Source organism: Nerophis lumbriciformis, linkage group LG37 (genome assembly GCF_033978685.3).
Source record: "Nerophis lumbriciformis linkage group LG37, RoL_Nlum_v2.1, whole genome shotgun sequence".
In the NCBI taxonomy this organism is placed as follows: Eukaryota; Metazoa; Chordata; class Actinopteri; order Syngnathiformes; family Syngnathidae; genus Nerophis; species Nerophis lumbriciformis.
The window spans coordinates 18704093-18726100 of NC_084584.2; the positions used below are offsets into that span (position 1 = coordinate 18704093).

At 42.2% G+C, this 22008-nt stretch overlaps 1 protein-coding gene across 2 annotated transcripts in view; it reads left to right on the plus strand.

Annotated features, from left to right (window-relative positions):
- Positions 1 to 20233, plus strand: part of stk3 (serine/threonine kinase 3 (STE20 homolog, yeast)) — a 30568-nt gene extending 10335 nt beyond the window's left edge. The window contains exons 5-11 of one of the 2 annotated variants that reach the window (XM_061931424.1): positions 5475 to 5639; positions 7982 to 8149; positions 8228 to 8365; positions 8473 to 8598; positions 8685 to 8886; positions 15672 to 15886; positions 18137 to 20233. In XM_061931424.1, coding sequence (XP_061787408.1) covers positions 5475 to 5639; positions 7982 to 8149; positions 8228 to 8365; positions 8473 to 8598; positions 8685 to 8886; positions 15672 to 15886; positions 18137 to 18295 — 1173 coding nt within the window. In that variant the 3' untranslated portion in view covers positions 18296 to 20233. The remainder of the gene's footprint in view (positions 1 to 5474; positions 5640 to 7981; positions 8150 to 8227; positions 8366 to 8472; positions 8599 to 8684; positions 8887 to 15671; positions 15887 to 18136) is intronic. The other variant, XM_061931425.1, reaches the window with a different exon arrangement.
- The last annotated feature ends 1775 nt before the right edge of the window (positions 20234 to 22008 follow it).

Genomic DNA, 22008 nt, shown 5'->3' on the forward strand with positions numbered 1-22008 from the left:
AACATGGTCCACTCGGACTCAATTTCCAGCACCTCCCTCGTGACATGTTCAAAGTTCTTCCGGAGGTGGGAATTGAAACTCTCTCTGACAGGAGACTCTGCCAGACGTTCCCAGCAAACCCTCACAATGCGTTTGGGCCTGCCAGGTCTGTCCGGCATCCTCCCCCACCATCGCAGCCAACTCACCACCAGGTGGTGATCGGTTGAAAGCTCCGCCCCTCTCTTCACCCGAGTGTCCAAAACATGAGGCCGCAAATCCGATGACACAACTACAAAGTCGATCATGGAACTGCGGCCTAGGGTGTCCTGGTGCCAAGTGCACATATGGACACCCTTATGTTCGAACATGGTGTTCATTATGGACAATCTGTGATGGGCACAAAAGTCCAATAACAGAACACCACTCGGGTTCAGATCCGGGCGGCCATTCTTCCCAATCACGCCTCTCCAGGTTTCACTGTCGCTGCCAACATGAGCATTGAAGTCCCCCAGTAGAACGAGGGAATCACCCGGGGGAGCACTCTCAAGTACTCCCTCGAGCGAATCCAAAAAGGGTGGGTACTCTGAGCTGCGGTTTGGCGCGTAAGCGCAAACCACAGTCAGGACCCGTCCTCCCACCCGAAGGCGGAGGGAAGCTACCCTCTCGTCCACCGGGTTGAACTCCAACGTGCAGGCTCTGAGCCGGGGGGCAACAAGAATTGCCACCCCAGCCCGTCGCCTCTCATTGCCGGCAACGCCAGAGTGGAAGAGAGTCCAGCCCCTCTCGAGAGAACTGGTTCCAGAGCCCTTGCTGTGCGTAGAAGTGAGTCCGACTATATCTAGCCGGAACTTCTCAACCTTGCGCACTAGCTCAGGCTCCTTCCCCCCCAGCGAGGTGACGTTCCACGTCCCAAGAGCTAGCTTCTGTAGCCGAGGATCGGACCGCCAAGTGCCCTGCCGTCGGCTTCCGCCCAGCTCACAATGCACCCGACCTCCATGGCCCCTGCTATGGGTGGTGAGCCCATTGGAGGGGGGACCCACGTTGCCTCTTCGGGCTGTGCCCGGCCGGGCCCCATGGGGACAGGCCCGGCCACCAGGCGCTCGCCATCGTGCCCCACCTCCGGGCCTGGCTCCAAAGGGGGGCCCCGGTGACCCGCGTCCGGGCGAGGGAAATCTGGGTCCTTTATTTTTATTCGTCATGGAGGTCTTCGAGCTGCTCTTTGTCTGATCCCTCACCTAGGACCAGTTTGTCTTGGGAGACCCTACCAGGGGGCATAAAGCCCCCGGACAACATAGCTCCTAGGATCATTGGGACACGCAAACTCCTCTACCACGGTAAGGTGGCAGCTCAGAGAGGAGCTGCTTTACCTAACAATCAGTAATCATGATTTCAATATTGATAAAAATAATCTTAATTATTATTTTGGCCATAGTCGTGCAGCCCTATGTATAAGACTAGATCTTATATATGAACACTATTTTTATCTATTCATACAAAAAGTGCAGTTACTTCTTATGGCCATCAGGTGCCATCTTTCAAAGTGCTTACATTGTTTATTTTTGAATCTCCTATGTCCATAAAGTGTTTTTTTGCACAATTTTCCACATTTATTTTAGTTATTTATGGGGTTTTTTTCCTGCCATATTACTTTATTTCTAATGCTTTTGTTGCTTTCATATGCGCATACAATTTCTACTTGAGGTCTATGAAACCGTGTTTTTTTCTACAATAATGTTTGTCCTACAAAGAAAATCATTTTGATGTGTCGTTTTTTAAATAAAACTTGGTTAAAATATGTCAGTATAAATATATATATATTTTTAAATTGAGCACATTTTGAAATTCCGCGATAATAATAACCGTGATAATTTTGGTCACAATAACCGTGATTTTCATATTTTCATACCGTGACATCCCTGTTACCGTGCAAGGTCTGCTATCATTAGGATGCCGACTGCTAGGATGTTCATATATTCCCTTTTTAGAGGAAAAATGTCTCATAATCCTCGCGAAGAAACAAAGTCACGAAATGTAAATGGAGTATTGTTGGTACTTTTTGAATAGTTATTTATTGGATTTTATTGGCAAAATAGTGGAACTCCTATTGGCTCCGCTGTAAGCAGACTTTTATTTGCGTTTATTTGATACTTAGAATGCATACAAAATATAAAAAATCCATACGCCATGTCTTTCATAATGATTGTGAACAATAGGCAAAATAAAATAAAAACCTTCCTCCTGATGGGTGGTGGTTAGGGCCTTGCATGGCAGCTCCTGCCATCAGTGTGTGAATGGGTGAATGTGGAAATAGTGTCAAAGCGCTTTGAGTACCTTGAAGGTAGAAAAGCGCTTATAACCCATTTACCATTTGTATTTTTTTGTCCTTATGGATGTTAAATGGTCTTAAATTATACTCCATTATGGTCTTTAAAAAGTCTTAAAAGGTCTTAAATTTGACTTGTTGAAATCTGCAGAGACCCTGAGATTGAAACATTAGGCACTTGTGTTTATTCTCAAATACAACGAAAAACAGTGGCTGTGACACGGCATACAGTGTCATACGGTAATCTGAAGTCATCTTCTTTGGTGCGCTGGGGTTCGTGATGAGGGTGAGTCCATAAAGCGCTTAATGGCTGACTAAATGATTGTGTGAGTGTGTTTTGATTTAATGTGAAGAATGTCATTGGTCCACTGTAGGGATGTATCAAAGTAATAATGTCGTATCACGGTTATTGTGACCAAAATTATCATGATTATCATTATTATCGCTGTATTGTTGAATGTGCACAAAAAGTACTTATCACTCACTGAAATCTTTTAACCAAGTTATTTTTCTTTAAAAAAAAAAAAAAAATAGACACATTGTTGGAAAACCCACTATTTTTAATGTTTTGTGTTTCTTATGCTTCACGTAGAGTGTTTTAGTCTTACTATTTTATCTGTTGTAATGGCTAAGCTTTTATTATTTTAAATATTTGTGCATAACAAAAAAAATCTATTATCACAGTGTAAACTCTGTTAACAAACAAAATTGGTTCTTGAACATGGGTCGTAAATAGAAATGTCTGTATACTGAAGCTAATGTATCCATAAGTGTGAATGTGTGTGTGAATGTGGAAAAAGTGTCAAAGCGCTTTGAGTTCCTTAAAAAAAAGGTAGAAAAGCGCTATACAAGTATAACCCATTTACCATAAGAAACAATTTGAACATGAATAATGGGTCCCTATTTTAGTGAAGGTTTGTACACTTTGAACACAATATAAAGTGCTATACAGTACTGTTTATCATGGATTAATTTTGTATTCAATAAAAACAAATACAAAACAACAACAAGCTACTATATGCTCTGCTCTGCCAAGACGCGCACAGCACACACACAAAAGCCACTATTGTGCCATCAAACAAAAGCACAAATCGGAATTTTGCAGTCGTTCACAATACTTTTCTGTACAATAATCAAACTGTAACGACATTGTTATTGTAAGAGTGAACACTGAGGAACTGTTTTTCTAGCGCACTAACACATCGGTGTGCTACGGCATTAGCCATGAGCTAGCTACGGCGAGAGATAAGCTAGCTTCCACGTCAGCACCTGAGTCGCGTTTGAGTTTGTAATACACAACACAATGTGATGAGACACCAATCTGTACTGATTGAAAACCATGAACAATCCTATTAGAGTGTCTGTAAAGTATTAGCCCACATTTCATGTTTTGTTTGTACACAGCTAGTTCGACATTGTATGTAGTTAAGTTAAAGTGCCAATGATTGTCACACACACACACTAGGTGTGGCGAAATTATTCTCTGCATTTGACCCATCACCCTTGATCACCCCCTGGGAGGGGAGGGGAGGGGAGCAGTGGGCAGCAGCGGTGGCCGCGCCCGGGAATCATTTTTGGTGATTTAACCCCCAATTCCAACCCTTGATTCTGAGTGTCAAGCAGGGAGGTAATGGGTCCCATTTTTATAGTCTTTGGTATGACTCGGCCGGGGTTTGAACTAACAACCTACCAATCTCAGGGCGTTGTGATAACACGCATGACGTGCTGCGTGTATCATGATCAATATTAAAGTGACTCACTCGATGGACAGTTGTGCACTTGGTCCAGCTGGCCGGGCACGTTTCCAGTTGATTTTGGGTAAGCAATCCAATTCTGGTGGCACAGTTTGGCTCCAATTTCCAGATTTACAGCGTCAAAATCATGCCGACCTCACTCTCTCGGCTTCCATCTGCTCCAAAGTTTTACTCTCTCTTCGTGCTGGCTTCTGTAAGCAGAAGTTCATTCTCTCTATATTCAGGTTAAAAAATATAAGGTTATGAATCCTCAAGTCGCCACCTCTTAAACCGTCACCCAGAAAATATATTTAAAGCTAAACGACAGTTTGTGAGGTATTTACATTATTAAAAAATAAATTGTTAGTTAACTTTTCTTAGGAACAGCATTTTCCAAACTGATATAAACAGCTACACTGGGGAGGACACTGCTTCTCCGAAAGTAAAAGTTGAAAGACACTAAAGTGAACATTATTGTTTTACATTAGATGTTTACATCATCACTTTAAAGACACTCAACTGTAAGTTTTTTTTAATTATTTGCTTTAAACGTACTTGTTCCTGGACAATTACTTGCATTGAAAAAATACATGTTTGTAGTATTAAATGTGATTAGAACATTTCAGCATTATGTTTGTGTTCAGTTACAGTAAGTGTGTTTATCCTAAACATTCCTGCCACTTCATTTTATACACAATGGCGTTTTTAAGTCTTAATGTTTGGGGGGACATGTAGCACAATGAAATCGTACCGTGGCCCTAATACTCGTACCGTGACATTTGGATTCTGTTTTCATTCCTATCAGACAGCAATGTGTTTTTATAAGTTTAGATCTAGATGTAGTTTCTTAATTGGGAAAAATGTTAATGTCTCTTGTTTTCGTGTTAGCATTTATGCTAGCAAGCTGGCTCCAGTCAGTTCATGAGTCAGAATGCTCATATCAATCACGTTTCTCTGATCATTCTCATTTAAATTTGTAATACCAACCGTTGGAAGTTTAAACGTGGTTATCATTAATACCGTTTATCGTTACATTCATAGTCCACAGTGACTAGGGATGTGCCGGCATGTGGAGCTCTTTAACCTGGAAATATCCATAAATTATATGTCCGCAAATTACAGTGGATAGAACAGCTACAGTATGAGAGGATGGTGCCGGATCCAGACCATTTCTCCTCCAAAATCGGGCCACCGTGCCCAAGAAGAAGAATTTTTCTCTGAGTACTGGCACATATTTGTGTCATGTCCCCACCTTAAAAGAGATCATACATTCTCTCAGACTGGACTAATTTGTCTGTGAGCATGAAGCCTTGTCAGATGAGAGACGCAATGGTTTTCTAAGACAACCCGAATAGTCCAGTTGTGATCAAAGATACAATGACCTGGATGAGTGAAAAATATTCACATATAAACAACATATAAAAATGTTCCCCTACCAGCTGACAGAGGACGAGATCGCCACCATCCTAAAGTCAACCCTCAAGGGTCTGGAATACCTACACTTCATGAGGAAGATCCACCGAGACATCAAGGCTGGAAACATTCTACTCAACACGGAGGGACACGCCAAACTCGCCGACTTTGGGGTTGCCGGGCAGCTAACGGTAACATCCGAGCTTAAGGGATGATGTTATTATATTGCTGTGAATCTAAATGATAAGTTTAGGAGGAGCTTTCCAGCTGGTGGTGATTCGGCTCTGATGGTGGAGGAGGATGCCGTACAGACCTGGCAGGCCCAAACGCATAGAGAGGGTCTGCTGGGAACGCCTGGCAGAATTTCCAATCAGAGAGAGTTTCAATTCCTACCTCCGGAAAAACTTTAAACATTTTACGAGGGAGGCGCTGGACATTGAATCCGAGTGGACAATGTTGCCTGCCTCTTGAACAGGACTCCTTTTGAAAAATATTTTTTTAATCTCAATGAGATTTCTCTTGGTTAAATAAAAAAATATATCTACATATGTTCCGTGCCTCTAATATCAAGGCAGCCGATCGGCGCTGTGGCCGCAAGGTGGTCGGTGCCTGCCGTGGCGGTAATCCCAGAACCCACTGGTAAACACCAGCAGTGAGGGATACCGTCAAGATGAAGGAGGAGTCCTATCGGGTCCTTTTGGCTCGTGGGACTTCGGGCGCAGCGGACCGGTTGCCGACAGGCCAAGCGGTGTGTGGCTTTGGCGGTTACTGAGGCAAAAAACTCCTACATGGGAGGAGTTCGGAGAAGCCATGGAGAACGGCTTCCGCACGACATTGAAGTGATTTTGGGCCACCATCTGCCGCCTCAGGAGGGGTAAGCAGTGCACTGTCAACACCGTGTATAGTGGGGATGGTTTGCTGCTGTTGCGACTTGGGATGTTGTGGATCGGTGGAGGGAATACTTCAAAGACTTCGTCAATCCCACCTACATGTCTTCCAATGTGGAAGAAGTGCCTGAGGACTCTGGTGGGCTCTCCTATTTCTGGGGCGGAGGTTGCTAAGGGAGTTAAGAAGCTCTTTGGTGGCAGGGCCGGGAGTGGATGGGATCCGCCAGGAGTTCTTAAGGCTGTGGATGCTGTAGGGCTGTTGTGGTTGACAAGAGTCTGCAGCATTGCGTGGACATCGGGGGCGGTGCATCAGGATTGGAAGACTGGGGTGGTGGTTCCTCTATTTAAAAAAGGGAATCGAAGGGTGTGTTCCAACTATCATGGGATAACACTCCTCAGCCTTCCCAGTGATGTCTATTCAGGCGTACCTGGAGAGGAGGCTGCGCCGGATAGTGGAACCTTGGATTCAGGAGGAGCAGTGTGGTTTTCGTCCTGGTCGTCAAACTGTGGACCAACTCAACACTCTTGGCAGGATCCTTGAGTGTGCATGGGAGTTTGCCCAACCAGTCTACATGTGTTTTGTGGACATAGAGAAGGCATTCGACCGTGTCCCTCAGGAAGTCCTGTCGAGAGTGCTCAGAGAGTATTGGGTCCGCCTGATTGTGGCGGTCTGCTCCTTGTATGATCAGTGTCAGAGCTTGGTCCGCATTGCTAGCAGTAAGTCGGACCCGTTTCCAGTGAGTTTTGAACTCTGGCCAGGGCTGCCCTTTGTCATCAATTCTGTTTACAACTTTTATGCACAGAATTTCTAGGTGCAGTCAGGGCGTGTGAGGTGATCCGGTTTGGTGGCTGCAGGGTTAGGTCTTTGCTTTTTGCGGATGATGTGGTCCTGCTGGCTTCATCTAGCCAGGATCTTTAACTTTCACTGGATTGGTTCTCAGCTGAGTGTGAAGCGACTGGGATGAAAATAAGCACTTCCAAGTCAGAGTCCATGGTTCTCGCCTGGAAAAGGGTGGACTGCCATCTCCAGGTTGGGAAGGAGACCCTGCCCCAAGTGGAGGAGTTAAAGTACTTCGGGGTCTTGTTCACGAGTGAGGGAAGAGTAGATTGTGAGATCGACAAGCGGATCTGTGCAGCGTCTGCAGTTATGAAGACCCTGCATCGGTCCGTTGTGGTGAAAAAGAATCTAAGCCGGAAGGCAAAGCTCTCAATTTACTGGTCGATCTACGTCGCTATCCTCACCAATGTTTGAGCTTTCGGTTATGACCGAAATTAGTTTCCTCCATCGGGTGGCAGATGGAGGAAATAGGGATAGGTTGAGAAGCTCAGTCATTCAGGAGGAACTCAGAGTAAAGCCGCTGCTCCTCCACATCGAGAGGAGCCAGATGAGGTGGTCCGGGCATTTGGTTAGAATGCCTCCCAAACACCTCCCTGGGTGCATCCGACCCGTAGGAGACCACGGGGAAGACCCAGGACACCGTGGACAGACTATGTGTCCCAGTCGGGATACCCCGGGAAGAGCTGTACGAAGTAGCTGGGGAGAGGCAAGTTTGGGCTTCCCTGCTTAGGCTGCTGCCCCCGTTACCCGACTTCGGATAAGCGGAAGAAGATGGATGGATGGATAAATGATAAGTTTTCCTCTGTAGGACACCATGGCCAAGAGGAACACTGTGATCGGAACCCCATTCTGGATGGCTCCGGAGGTGATCCAGGAGATTGGTTACAACTGTGTGGCTGACATCTGGTCTCTTGGCATCACGTCCATCGAGATGGCAGAGGGCAAGCCTCCTTACGCAGACATCCATCCCATGAGAGTAAGTAGTTTTCTTTCCTTTTTTAGGTAACGTACCTCAGACATGACACCACCCATGTTTATTCTTCTCACCTTACAGGCCATCTTCATGATTCCCACCAACCCTCCGCCGACATTCCGAAAGCCGGAGCTGTGGTCGGACGAGTTCACGGACTTTGTCAAGAAGTGTTTGGTGAAGAATCCTGAACAAAGAGTCACCGCCACACAACTCTTACAGGTGATTTTGGAATATATAGCATAGTAAAAACTAAAGTAAATGCACTCCTACTTGATGAAACATGGTGAATTTTAAATCTGTTGCTTTTTGTTTTTGTGGATGTCCAGCATCCGTTTATCAGCCAGGCCAAACCAGTCACCATCTTGAGGGACCTGATCACAGAAGCCATGGAGATGAAGGCCAAGAGGCAGCAGGAGCAGCAGCGAGAGCTCGAGGAGGAAGAAGACAATTCTGTATGTTTAGTTCACTGGCTGATGTCCAGATGTTAATTCACAAAAAAAAAAAAAGGCCTGCTTTTTCTTCTTCTGGTGTCTCGCAGGAGGAGGAAACTGAGGTGGACTCTCACACGATGGTGAAGTCCGGCTCGGAGGGCGCGGGCACCATGCGAGCCACCAGCACCATGAGCGACGGGGCGCAGACTATGATCGAACACGGCAACACCATGCTGGAGTCGGATCTTGGCACCATGGTCATCAACAGCGATGACGAGGAAGAAGAGGAGGACCAGAGATCCATGAGGAGTGAGTTCATGAATAATCTAGACGAGGGCTGCACGATTTTGAGGGGGGGAAAAAACGCAAATGAATCGCAATCGCAAAATTGCGATTGAGATTCATTTGCGATTTTTATCTTTTATACACATGAATGCATAAAACTGCAAAAATACTGTATTCAGTTATTTCTATTGTTAAATAAGGTGCTTAGAGTGATGCACAGAGTGGGACCTTTTTTCTCCCTGTTTGAAGCAGGAGACAAAGAAAACAAACACAGACAGACAAAGCAATTGATCGATGCCAGCAAAGTATTTCAACATAATTTTCATTTATTGTTTGGCCCAGGCCGAGTCACCTAAAACTTTTTTCAAGGTGCAAGTATAGGGTTTGTTATTCACGTCCTGACTGCCTCCACTGCAGCGCACACAAACTTGCGGTTTCCTTAAACACTTTTGATTGGCCAGGAGGCAAAGGATGCGAGGCTCAACAATTCTGATTGGTGAACATGTCTGTCACTCATATGCTGGTGACAAAGGAGAAAAAAAATGCCGGTAACTGAGTAAAAGGCAAAGGATGCCACCTGAGGTTTGATAATCGCACTAATTAAAACCTTGATGTCGGTTCGATGTCGAATAATCGTGCAGCCCTAATCTAGACATCTTAAAAGTGCGTGTGTGTATATATGTAAAACAGAGGTTTCTCAGATGGTGAAGACACTATATTGCCAAAAGTATTTGGCCACCTGCTTCGACTCACATATGAACTTAAAGTGACGTTCCCATTCCTAACCTATAGGGTTCAATATGATATCAGTCTACTTTTTGCGACTATTACAGCTTCAACTCTTCTGGGAAGGCTGTCCACAAGGTTGCGGGGTGTGTTTATAGGAATTGTCGACCATTCTTCCAAAAGCGCATTGGTGAGGTCGCACATTGATGTTTGTCGAGAAGGCCTGGCTCTCAGTCTCTGTTTTAGTTCATCCCGAAGGTGTTCTATCGGGTTCAGGTCAGGACTCTGTGCAGGCCAGTTAAGTTCATCCACACCAGACTCTGTAATCCATGTCTTTATGGACCTTGCTTTGTGCACTGGTGCACAGTCATGTTGGAAGAGGAAGGGGCCCGCTCCAAACTGTTCCCACAAGGCTGGGAGCATGGAATTGTCCAAAATGTTTTGGTATCCTGGAGCATTCAAAGTTCCTTTCACTGGAACTAAGGGGCCAAGCCCAACTCCTGATAAACAACCCCACACCATAATTCCTCCTCCACCAAATTTCACACTCTGCAGAATGCAAAATGTACCATTCTCCTGGCAACCTCCAAAACCAGACTCGTCTATTAGATTGCCAGATGGAAAAGCGTGATTCATCACTCCAGAGAACGCGTCTCTACTGCTCTAAAGTCCAGTGGCGACGTGCTTTACACCACTGCATCTGACGCTTTGCACTGGATTTGGTGATGTATGACTTAGATGCAGCTGCTCGGCCATGGAAACCCATTCCATGAAGCTCTCTGCGTGCTGTACGTGGGCTAATTGGAAGGTCACATGAAGTTTGGAGCTCTATAGCAACTGACTGTGCAGAAAGTCAGCAAACTCTTTGCACTATGCGCTTCAGCATCCGCTGACCCCTCTCTGTCAGTTTACGTGGCCTTCCGCTTTGTGGCTGAGTTGCTGTTCCCAAACTCTTCCATTTTCTTATAATAAAGCCGACAGTTGACTTTGGAATGTTTAGGAGTGAGGACATTTCACGACTGGATTTGTTGCACAGATGGCATCCTATGACAGTTCCACTCTGGAAATCACTGAGCTTCTGAAAGCAGCCCATTCTTTCACAAATATTTGTTGAAACCGTCTCCATACCTAAGTGCTTGATTTCATACACCTGTGTCTGGGCCAAGTGATTAGGACACCTGATTCTGATCATTTGGATGGGTGGCCAAATACTTTTGGCAATATAGTGTATCTCCTGGAAATCACTGGCTTAGAGTGGCCAAAGGCATAGAGGTGTGTGTCCATGTTAAATGAAACAGCAGGCTTTTGTCCTTTAGGGGATTTATTACAGTCTTGGCAAGCTGAGCAACGATTGCTGTGGTCTTTATACATTCACATACAGCATACAACTGTAGGTGGATGAATAAGACAAAGAAGGAGTAGCGTTGGAGAAAGTTATAAATGTAAACAAACCGCTGTGTCACGGTCCACACAATTATGGTGTGTTCAAGGACCGCCTAAGCCAGTAGGACAAAGGGGCACTCGCCAAACACTCTCATCAGTGAAGCATTAATTAATGAAGCTTAAACACAAACATGCAAAACAGTGGGCTTTCTAACTGTGTGCGTGTGTACTACAAAAAGAGAAAATAATAGTTAACATTAATCATAAGTAAAATAAATAATTACAAAAAAAGGAACCACAGACAGCTGCATTCCTGAATTGCCTTAAAGATATATAACAAGCAACAGCACACAAAAGGCTCATCATCCACCCACATCGTAGTTGTGTTTTAATCAAAGTTAATTTGGGAATCAGTCTCTCCTACATATCTCTGAAATGCACCCCACAGTTCTTGAAACTTTGCAGAACAACCATTCAATGTCTGCCTAATCTTCTCCAGTTTGAGAAAATACAGAACATCTTTAATCCAGCGGGTGTGGCAAGGAGGCGCTGTTGCCTTCTAATTTAACACAATGAGTCTTCTAGCCAATAAAGTAGTGAATGCTACAAGATTCTGTTTGGATTTCCTAAGGGTACATGACTGAGGTGCTACCCCAAATAGCAGAGGTGGGACCAAGTCATTGTTTGGCAAGTCATAAGTAAGTCTCAAGTCTTTGCCCTCAGGTATCGAGTCAAGTCTCGAGTCAAGACAGGCAAGTCCCGAGTCTAGTCCAAAGTCAAGACTGGAAAGTCTCAAGTCAAGTCCCCACGTCCTGCGTTTTGAGTTTCGAGTCCTTTCAAGTCCTTTTAACCACAGACTAATATATTTACACAGATTGTGTATGCTTTTAAAACGCTGTATTTATTTATTAAAACAAGTGCATTTGCATTTGCAGGAAAAAATGTAGTGCTGACATTGCACTTCATAATAGCACGATTAACCAGTCATTTTAAACATTTAACTCATTCCTTTACAGAATAAACACATTCGAAAAAACAAGTTTTATTTGCACAAGTGTTAACATTGTATTTCCATGGCATATTGCATTGTAACTAGTTCCACAGCAGTTTCTATCCTGTTCTTACCTTATCTCATTGATCTCATCTCATACTGTATGTGTTGATGTGTGCGTACACATGAAAAACATAACGAATACATGAACAAAACAATGAACAGAGTTGTACTTTTTAGATGTCAGGGCCCTATGAAATATGTACACATATAATTTGACTGTTTGTCTTTTTGTAGGTGGCTAAAATACGCGGTGCCGCTGACCGCCGTCTAACATTACGTTATTGCGTGTGATACATTGACTAATGTAACGTTATGTATAGGTACCTCATGCAACCCTGCTTAAAAAAAATAAATCACTTGACAAAAAGTATGAATAAGGTAGTGAACTGCAGTGGACGCAACAGATTGCCGTGTTTGCAATAACGTTATAACGTTTGGAGTGAATTTACAGCCTCACTGATGTCCAGAGTGTACCCCGCCTTCCGCCCGATTGTAGCTGAGATAGGCTCCAGCGCCCCCCGCGACACCAAAAGGGAATAAGCGGTAGAAAATGGATGGATGATTTAACTACACAACAAATAAAAGTTACGTTACTTAGCCAATAAACGTTATCTTACATTCAAAACTTACCGTTCTTTGTGCAACTTCAAATTTCGAACGAAGTTGGAAGTTGTTGCGTCTCCGTCTGTAATCTTCGAACCGCATGTTTTGCATACTGCAATTCGTTTTTTGTTGACCAACTCGTAGTTTTTGTACCCGAACGGAACTCTTTGGTATCATTTTTTCTCACTGGCGCGTTGTTTGACAGCTCTTCTTCGTTGGTTGTCCTGCAATTTGATTGGATGAATGCTGACGGATGAAAACATTGTGGATCTAATTTGATTGAATGTTGTACCGACAGCACACACGCTGACAGACACACAAGATACACAATGAAAGATACGGAGCGCTCCTGAATAACTTTTTAATCTTTGGGTTTTGGGGAAAGTAGCAAGTCTTGTCAAGTCAAAAGGCTCAAGTCCAAGGGAAGTCACAAGTCATTAATGTCTAAGTCGAGTTGCAAGTCTCTTTACATTTCTGTCAAGTCGAGTCTAAAGTCACCAAATTCATGACTCGAGTCTGACTCGAGTCCAAGTCATGTGACTCGAGTCCACACCTCAGCCAAATAGTCCACTGACAGGATTTGGTTCAAGCCTTTCGCTAGCGACCACAGACTAAGTGTTAAAAATGACTGTCCAATAGCTGTTCAGAGATGGGCAGCACCAAAACGTATGTAATAAATTAGCTGGGAACTGGGGGCACCGATCACACGATACAGATATTACGTCATACATTTTCGCTAGTCGAACCTTTGTATTAGCTTGCATTGGATGAGGCTGTTTTTTGTACAAATAGAAGACTTACTCTACTTAAAATCTCTGTCCGGCTATTTACTCAGATAAGGTCACTCCTAAATCCTCCAAAGTGACTTAATTGAATTTAGAGACTCAGGACGTAAAAGAAAAATTTGGTTATAAATATGTGTAATTGGTCCTTTTAAAGTTGGTCAGTCGGTAAATTTTGAAATATCGGTAAAGCATCACGAACAAAACTGGGGATCTGTAGAAATCAAAAAGAAAAAGTGGTAATTAGGGAGTGAAAAGTTATCACAAAGATGCTGGAAAGAAGCAAAAGTGTTGTCAATGTATAAATCTTTAATGTTTTTGATCTCCAGACTTGACCATCTTAAAAAGGCACTATCGATCAGAGAGAGAGGAAAAGCATGATTAGCAGTGATGAATGCAAGACTAGAAATAGTTTGCAAACCAAAATAACGCTTAAACTGAACCCAAATCCAGAATGAGGTTTTTACAATTGGATTTTTATTAAAAGCGGAAGTAGAAGAGGGGATGGGAGAGTGAACCAGGCCTAAGAGATACTGGTTTAGTTGAGTTAGCCACCATAACCAGCCATAATTGGGGAGGATCAAATGCTTCATATTGCAGCCAATATTTAAGAATTCTAATGTTGGTGGCCTAAAGTTTAAAATTGCTAATCCTCCTGATGATTTGGGTATCTGTATATATTGTTTACGTAACCTGAGAGTCTTTTTCATTCCAAATGAGGTCTAAAATCTGACTGATTATAAAATCTGATTTACGAAAGAAAGACTGAGGGAGAAAAAGCGGTATACACTGGAACAAATAGGAAAATAGTGGAAGTATATTAATTTTAACAGAGTTGACACAAGCCCCTCTAGACATAGTAAGTAAGGACCAGGGATCAAAATCTCCATGGGTACTGGACAACAGTGTAAAAAAGTTGGCTTTATAAAGTTCTGCAAGTGTGACCTGGATGCCCAAGTATGTGAAACTTTGAGGGGCAATTTTAAAGGGAAAATTGTGCAGAGGATATTTCTTAGCAGCAGAAAAGCCTGAAGAGTACTTGCAGCCGTATGGAGAGGTCCGAGACATATAAAAGGAGGTCATCTGTGTAGAGAGTTACTTTCACCTGCACATTGTACCTACATATACTTGAAATAAGCAGATTGGCGCAAAGCGCTATTGACAGAAACTCAATAGCAAGAGCAAAAAGCAATGGGCTGAGAGGACAGCACTGTCGCGTAGAACGATACAGGCATAGGTATTGGGATATAATATTATTTGTCCTGACTGAGGCCATTGGGGATGAATAGAGAAGTTTAACCCACGAAATGAAACTATTACCGAAGCCGAAACTCTCCAGGACATAAAATAGATAGTTCCACTCCACCCTGTCAAAAGCCTTTTCTGCATCCAGAGAGATCACTGTCTCTTTGGTGTTGGAAGCAGGCACATTGGACAATATATTGAAAAGCAGCGAGCTGGGACAAGAGAATGCCCTCGAATGGTTCCATAACAGCCACTATCTCTCCTCTGACAACGGATTTAAGATTGTCTGGGATGTCGGCTTGCATTTCGTCCAACTTCCGACTAATGCTTCAAAAAAGAGCAGAGTCGACGACCGACTACTCCATGATATCTGGATCCAAAGATACGAAAGGCTTAAAACGGCCTGCCTTGTCGTATTTCCCTTGGCCAGACTTCGTGATATTCACCGGCACAATGACAAAAAAGAAGCTGGGCATAACAGGTTAGTAAAAGTATTGTAGAGTTGATGCCTGGAGTTAGCAAAAGTGCCAATAAAACATAAAAAAGGTTCATTTCCATGGAGCCCCGCTATGCACGCCCTACACCGTCCATACTCAAATGGTAGTTCCAGGCTTGTTTTAAGATGTGGTTCGAAAGCCTGCAGAAGCAGGGTTTTGTTTTTTTAGATGTTCTATGCTGCGATGAGGTGGCGACTTGTCCAAGGTGTACCCCGGCTTCCGCCCGAATGCAGCTGAGATAGGCTCCAGCAACCCCCCGCGACCCCAAAAGGGACAAGCGGTAGAAAATGGATGGATAGATGTTCTATGAACTTCACAAGTGATGGTTAGAGCGCCTCTTCTCTCAAACGTCCAGAAAACAAGTGCGGAAAATGATCGTGTTGTTTTTGTTTGTTTTTACATTTCACTGTTTGAACATCTTTAAAAAGTCGCTTTTGCATATTAGGCAACCTATTTAAGCTGCTTTTAAAACACAAGCTTGATTTTAAAAGTTAAAGTCCTATCACCTTGGTTCCACAGGACACGCCACCCCCCAGCAGCCCTTGCGTCCGTCCTTCATGGACTACTTTGACAAGCAGGACTCCAACAAGGCGGCCCTGCAGCAGCATCAGAACCAGCACCAGCAGGAGAACTATAACCACAACCAGCCTCAGGAGCAGCCCGGCTACCACATCCAGTCCAAGAATATATTCCCCGACAACTGGAAGGTGCCGCAGGACGGCGACTTTGACTTTGTGAGTCAAACGCTCACTTTATGCTATTGTGTTATTCAGTGCACTGCTGCTATTTAGTGTAGGGATGTTCCAAACTGGGTTTTACTCTGCCGATTCTGATACCGATCATCCATGCGTCAGATTGGCATATACCATTACATGTATTAACTGTACATTTTTCAATGTTTCAAGTTTAACAATCTAAAGACAATATTTAAAGGGGAACTGCACTTTTTTTGGAATGTTGTCTAACAAACAATTATTGTGTAAGACAGGATACGTTTTTCTTTTTTTAATGCATTCTAACTCATAAATAAACATGAATCAAAGTCAGCTAACAATAGATCCGATAGGAGTCGCTATATTCCGCCTATAAAGCGCTCTAAAAAAAAAAAAAAAACCTTCATCAATATTTATACACACGCTGTAAGTATACATGTAATGTAGTAATAGGCACATTCATAATAACTTGTAATATTTACATATTTTGCTCATTTTAAGCATACAGGGGAACAATAATTTCACGGATGCATCCCAACATTCACTTTTCCCTTCAACAACACTACTGATCATGGCAGACTTCATGAGAGACAACAAAGACCACTTTGGGAAAAAATATGATTATGAATCTTATGTTTTTGAGCCTGGATATATGGAGAATGAGATACAAGTTTTAGAAGCTGTGTGCTTAACAAATTCAACTTTAGTGAAACACAAAGCATGCAGCATTATTGCTAAGTGCTAAACAAGAAATACTAACTACGAACATAATAAAACAATCTTACAGTACAGTGTCTGCTCTAACTAGATTGCTGACTAATTGGATGTTCATATCTTCCTGTTAAGATGAAGAATAATCATAATTCTACCGCGGGTAAAAAAAATTAATAAATGAAAATGAGCGTCTTTTTGTGTCTTTCTCGCCATTTCCGGGTATAAGTTGAATGTTAAAGTTGACCAACTTCTCGGTTTATGGCTACATCATTCTACTATAAAAGTGAGAGGAATGATTTATAATTTAGCACAAACTTTTAGCAACTCAGAGGCAATGCAGCAGCTTACCGGCTCAATATACCAATATATCTGCATAAGCTAGTTACCTCTTGTGATTACAGTGCGACTAAAAGTAGTTTATGCGTTAGCGCTTGTAATACCAATCTTGCTAACACTTGGTCAATAACAGGTCACGACAGGTAAATAAGTATTGTTGGCGGTTTTGGGATGTTTTTTAGGAGGCTTTTTAGGCTGTATCGTGTACTCCCATTAGCTGCATTGTTAGCCACCTCGTACTTGCTGTATATTACAACTTAGAATGAATGCATAAAAAAAGATAAACATATGTGTTCTTGTCTTACATAAAGATTGTGAATGATAGGAAAAATTCCAATAAAAGTGCTGTTCCATTTTAAACTAGATTCAAATAAAAAACTAACATTTAATTCAAAGTCCTGTGTTGAGTGAACTGTGAAGTGAATTACATTTATATAGCGCTTTTTCTCAAGTGACTCAAAGCGCTTTACATTGTGAAACCCAATATCTAAGTTACATTTAAACCATCGTGGGTGGCACTGGGAGCAGGTGGGTAAAGGGTCTTGCCCAAGGACACAACGGCAGTGACTAGGATGGCAGAAGCGGGGATCGAACTTGCAACCCTCAAGTTGCTGGCACGGCCACTCTACCAACCGAGCTATACCGCCCCAACATGTGTTAAGAGAATTATTCCCTAAATGTTTAAATATTAATTTTTTTAAATTTAGGAAAAAAAATCGACTCATCACTCTAGTGTCGATCATATACTGATGCTCCCCTTGGTATCGACACCATCAATTTATGGACCGATCTGCCCTCCTCTTGCTTGTCGTTTACTGACTGCGACAATGCAGACACACAACACTTGCTGTTGTATTATCCTCTCTGTATTTTGTTAATTTCATGTCAATAGCTGCTTATTTTCTGCTCTAACGCACTTCCAGCTACACTTCTTCAACTTTACTAAGCACTTATTTCTAGGTTTTGTATAAAGCTAGATTAGTGGCTAGTTTAGATCTCGGTGTGTAACATGTTTAGCCTCGTCCTCTCGTGATAACGATACGAAAGATACTAAGAACTGCAGTTCATTTTCCTTAATGGCACATAAATACCGGGAGACTATATAGAAAAAGTGTCAGCCAGAGGGGATCTGCCTTTGTGATCGGCATTATCTGCAATGGCGATATTCTTTTTCACGAAAATTGGCTGATACTAATTGAGTGGTTTTCTTTTTGTTCACAGTTAAAGAATCTGGACTTTGAGGAGTTGCAGATGCGCCTGAGCGCCCTGGATCCCATGATGGAGCGAGAGATCGAAGAGCTGCGGCAACGCTACACGGCCAAGAGGCAGCCCATCCTGGATGCCATGGATGCCAAAAAGCGGCGGAAGCAGAACTTTTAAGGGCCTCCTGTCTCTAAATCTGTGGCGCCTTTTTTGTCCAGTCTTTAAAAGAGAACTGCACTTTTTTGAAATGTGTCTATTATTCACAATCCTTATGTAAGACAAGAACACATATGCTTTTCTTGTATTTATGCATTCTAAATATTAAAAAAAATTTGATCAAAAGTCCGCTTAAAATGGAGCCTATAAGAGTTGTTCTATTCTGCCTATAAAGTGCTTTAAAAAACATCCAAACACCTCCATTAAGGTTTCATATACATGCTGTAAGCATATATGTAATGTAGTAACGGGCACAATTATAATAACATTTAATATTTATGTATTTTGATCATTTTAAGCATACGTGGCGCATTAATTTAAAACACGCATCACGTTAACTTTTTTTCCCCACTACATCACCGATTACTGCTCACTGCAGACTTCATGAGAGCCAACACACAATAAAACATCACTTACTGTGCAATGTCTGCTGTCATTAGGATGCCGACTGTTCGAATCTTGTTATATTTCCTTTTTGATGAAAAATGACTCAAAATCCCGGCAAAGAAAAGGCGGGTGGAACTAAGCGGCTTTTCATGTCGTTTTCGCCATGTCCGGGTTTAAATCGGCCATTAAGTGTACCAACATGTCGTATTACATCCTCAGCCTTCTACTATATAGGTGAGGGGCATGATTTTCATTTTCATTGGCTTTTATGGACGGATTAGAGGACTTCCCATTGGCTCTGCTGTAAGCGGACTTTTATTTACATTTGTTTATGAGTTAAAATGCATTAAAAAATTGGCATCATGTCTTTCATAAAGATAGTGAACAACAGGCAACATTTTTTTAAAGTGCAGTTCCCCTTTAAGTTTTTCTCCATTTGAAGTCCACCGAGGAAGGCGGTTCATCCGGGTGACACTCATACAACCGCTTGATTGCTTCTAATCTCATCCAAGTGTTGTTCCACTATTTGGCATGTAGTGGAAACACGACACAACACAGGTTGTGTAGTAGCTGTAACGAGCAACACGTTCATCCATGACCAAAGACAATCAAAAATAGTATTGATGATGCCTTAAAACATCTGATTCCCCACATGGAGCTGGAATGAGCATGTGGACCATCAGGACTTCATTTTTTTCCTTCTCAAATTGCACACAAAGATCTTTAACCTGACATCATCAGTTTACGTGCCTACACCAATTTCTCGTTTTTAAGCTTCTCCACCCCTACATAAACGAAATATGTCACATTTAACTCCAATTAATACCAATTTTTTTAAAACAGGATGTGCAACAATAACAGTTATGTTGCACCACAGCTGATTTAATCTTTTTGAAGTGCACTGTAATGAGGCAAACTGGACTTGAACGCCACGTGCAGTTGACATTTTGGACTTGTTTTTTTTAATTAAATGAAGAGACTGTTACACATAAATGTTTTTCAACCCGTGGTGTGGATCAGCACACACTGCAGACCAAGTGGCTTTGAAAAGACCTGTTACATTATTTAATCTTTTTCTGTCACTTGCATCAGGGCTTACTCACCTTTTTTGTGTTTTCTGGACCTAATTGCCGATCTTACAAATTTAGCAGCTGCAATCTAAGCATTGGAACTTTTTTATTTATTGTTTAAAACATTTCAGTTACACTGGTTTGCTATATAATCACTGATTCATATTAGTAACCTTTGTTAACTACATGCGGCTTTGTTGCTTGTGTCTTTGTATGTATATCAAATGACATTTTCCCTGCACAGACTTTTTTAATTTAAAAACTGTACAGTATGAAACACCAATTAGCATTATTGCATTTAAATTTCACATTTTATTTTTGTTTCACCACTAAATTAGATGAAGTGTGAAATTGAAGCATCTTCTGTCAAAACTAGTTAATTTATTACTTTTTTTGTATAAAGTGCATGAAATAATAAAAAATACTCTTAGTTAACCTCAAACGCAGTGGGTTGTTTACTTTTGTCTTATGTTTTTGGTTAATAGATCATAAAATGCACTTGAGACTAGTTTAACCCATGTCCCTCGGGCCCAAACGGGAATTACATGCGTTCCTTTAGGGTTGTGATTGTCCATTTTGAAGGTTAGTGGTCTAAAATGTTGCCAGGAAGTTTTTATTTTATATAATGGAAAATTATGTTTTGCTGTAACTGTACCACCAGACAGCGCAATAAAACCATGATGACTCTCAGAGCTTTGATCTTAAAATTATTTAGGTGTGAACTCAATTAACTCAACCAAGTCAGCCTGCGTTCTCTCATTTTTACTTCAATAGGAACTGAAAAAATAATATTTCTTGTGTACTGTATCAAAATCTATGTCATGAACTATTTCCCTATTCAACCTAAAATATTTTACTCTGCAATTTATTTTTAAGAAATATTGCATATTTTGCTATTATAACCAACAGATGTTATTTTTTTACGAAAAGGCCATAAAATGTAAAAAATAAATAAATTACAACTTCATATCAAGAGATAGCGCTAAAGATGTTAATGAATTTCAAGCGTTAAAAGTTAAAAAAAAAAAAAAAATATATATATATATATATATATATATATATATATGCGTATAGGGGCAGCACGGTGGCAGAGAGGTTAGTGCATCTTCCTCACAATACGAAGGTCCTGAGTAGTCTTGGGTTCAATCCCGGGCTCGGGATCTTTCTGTGTGTAGTTTGCATGTTCTCCCCGTGACTGCGTGGGTTCCCTCCGGGTAGTCCGGCTTCCTCCCACTTCCAAAGACATGCACCTGTGGATAGGTTGATTGGCAACACTAAATTGGCCCTAGTGTGTGAATGTGAGTGTGAATGTTGTCTGTCCATCTGTGTTGGCCCTGCGATGAGGTGGCGACTTGTCCAGGGTGTACACCGCCTTCCGCCCGATTGTAGCTGATAACGGCTCCAGGACCCCCTGCGGCCCTAAAGGGAATAAGCGGTAGAAAATGGATGGATGGATATATGCGTATATACATACATATCAGTGACGTGCGGTGAGGTTGATGGCTGGTGAGGCACTGACTTCATCACAGTCAGAACATATGAACCCTAAAGAGTATCTTATTCACCATTTGATTGGCAGCAGTTAACGGGTTATGTTTAAAAGCTCATACCAGCATTCTTCCCTGCTTGGCACTCAGCATCAAGGGTTGGAATTGGGGGTTAAATCACCAAAAATTATTCCCGGGCGCGGCGACGCTGCTGCCCACTGCTCCCCTCACCTCCCAGGGGGTGATCAAGGGGATGGGTCAAATGCAGAGGACAAATTTCATTACACCTAGTGTGTGTGTGACAATCATTGGTACTTTAACTTAACTTTAACTTTACACATACAAACTGTAGCACACAAAAAAGCACATTTAATTAAAAAAAAACGTTATTATGGTTTTAACTTTACTTATAAATGAAGTCCATGCGTCGCTGTTGTGCTGGATTAATGCACCCCCTGACGAAAGTGTTATATCAACTAAAGCCCTCACTTAAACTTTCCACGTGCAAGATTGAATCTATTTAAAAAAGTGTAACCGAGGGTTTATAAATGTCGCCTACACTGTATGAAACTACAAAATAACAAACACGGAGGCTCCAGTTTACACGAGGACCACTTTATTTACCTTCTTTCAAAAACCTTCGCTCCACTCCAACGTGTTATCACTTCCGCTCTTAGCGCCTTCAAAATAAGAGCTCAAGGCATATACTGTATAACAGTGCATAACAGGA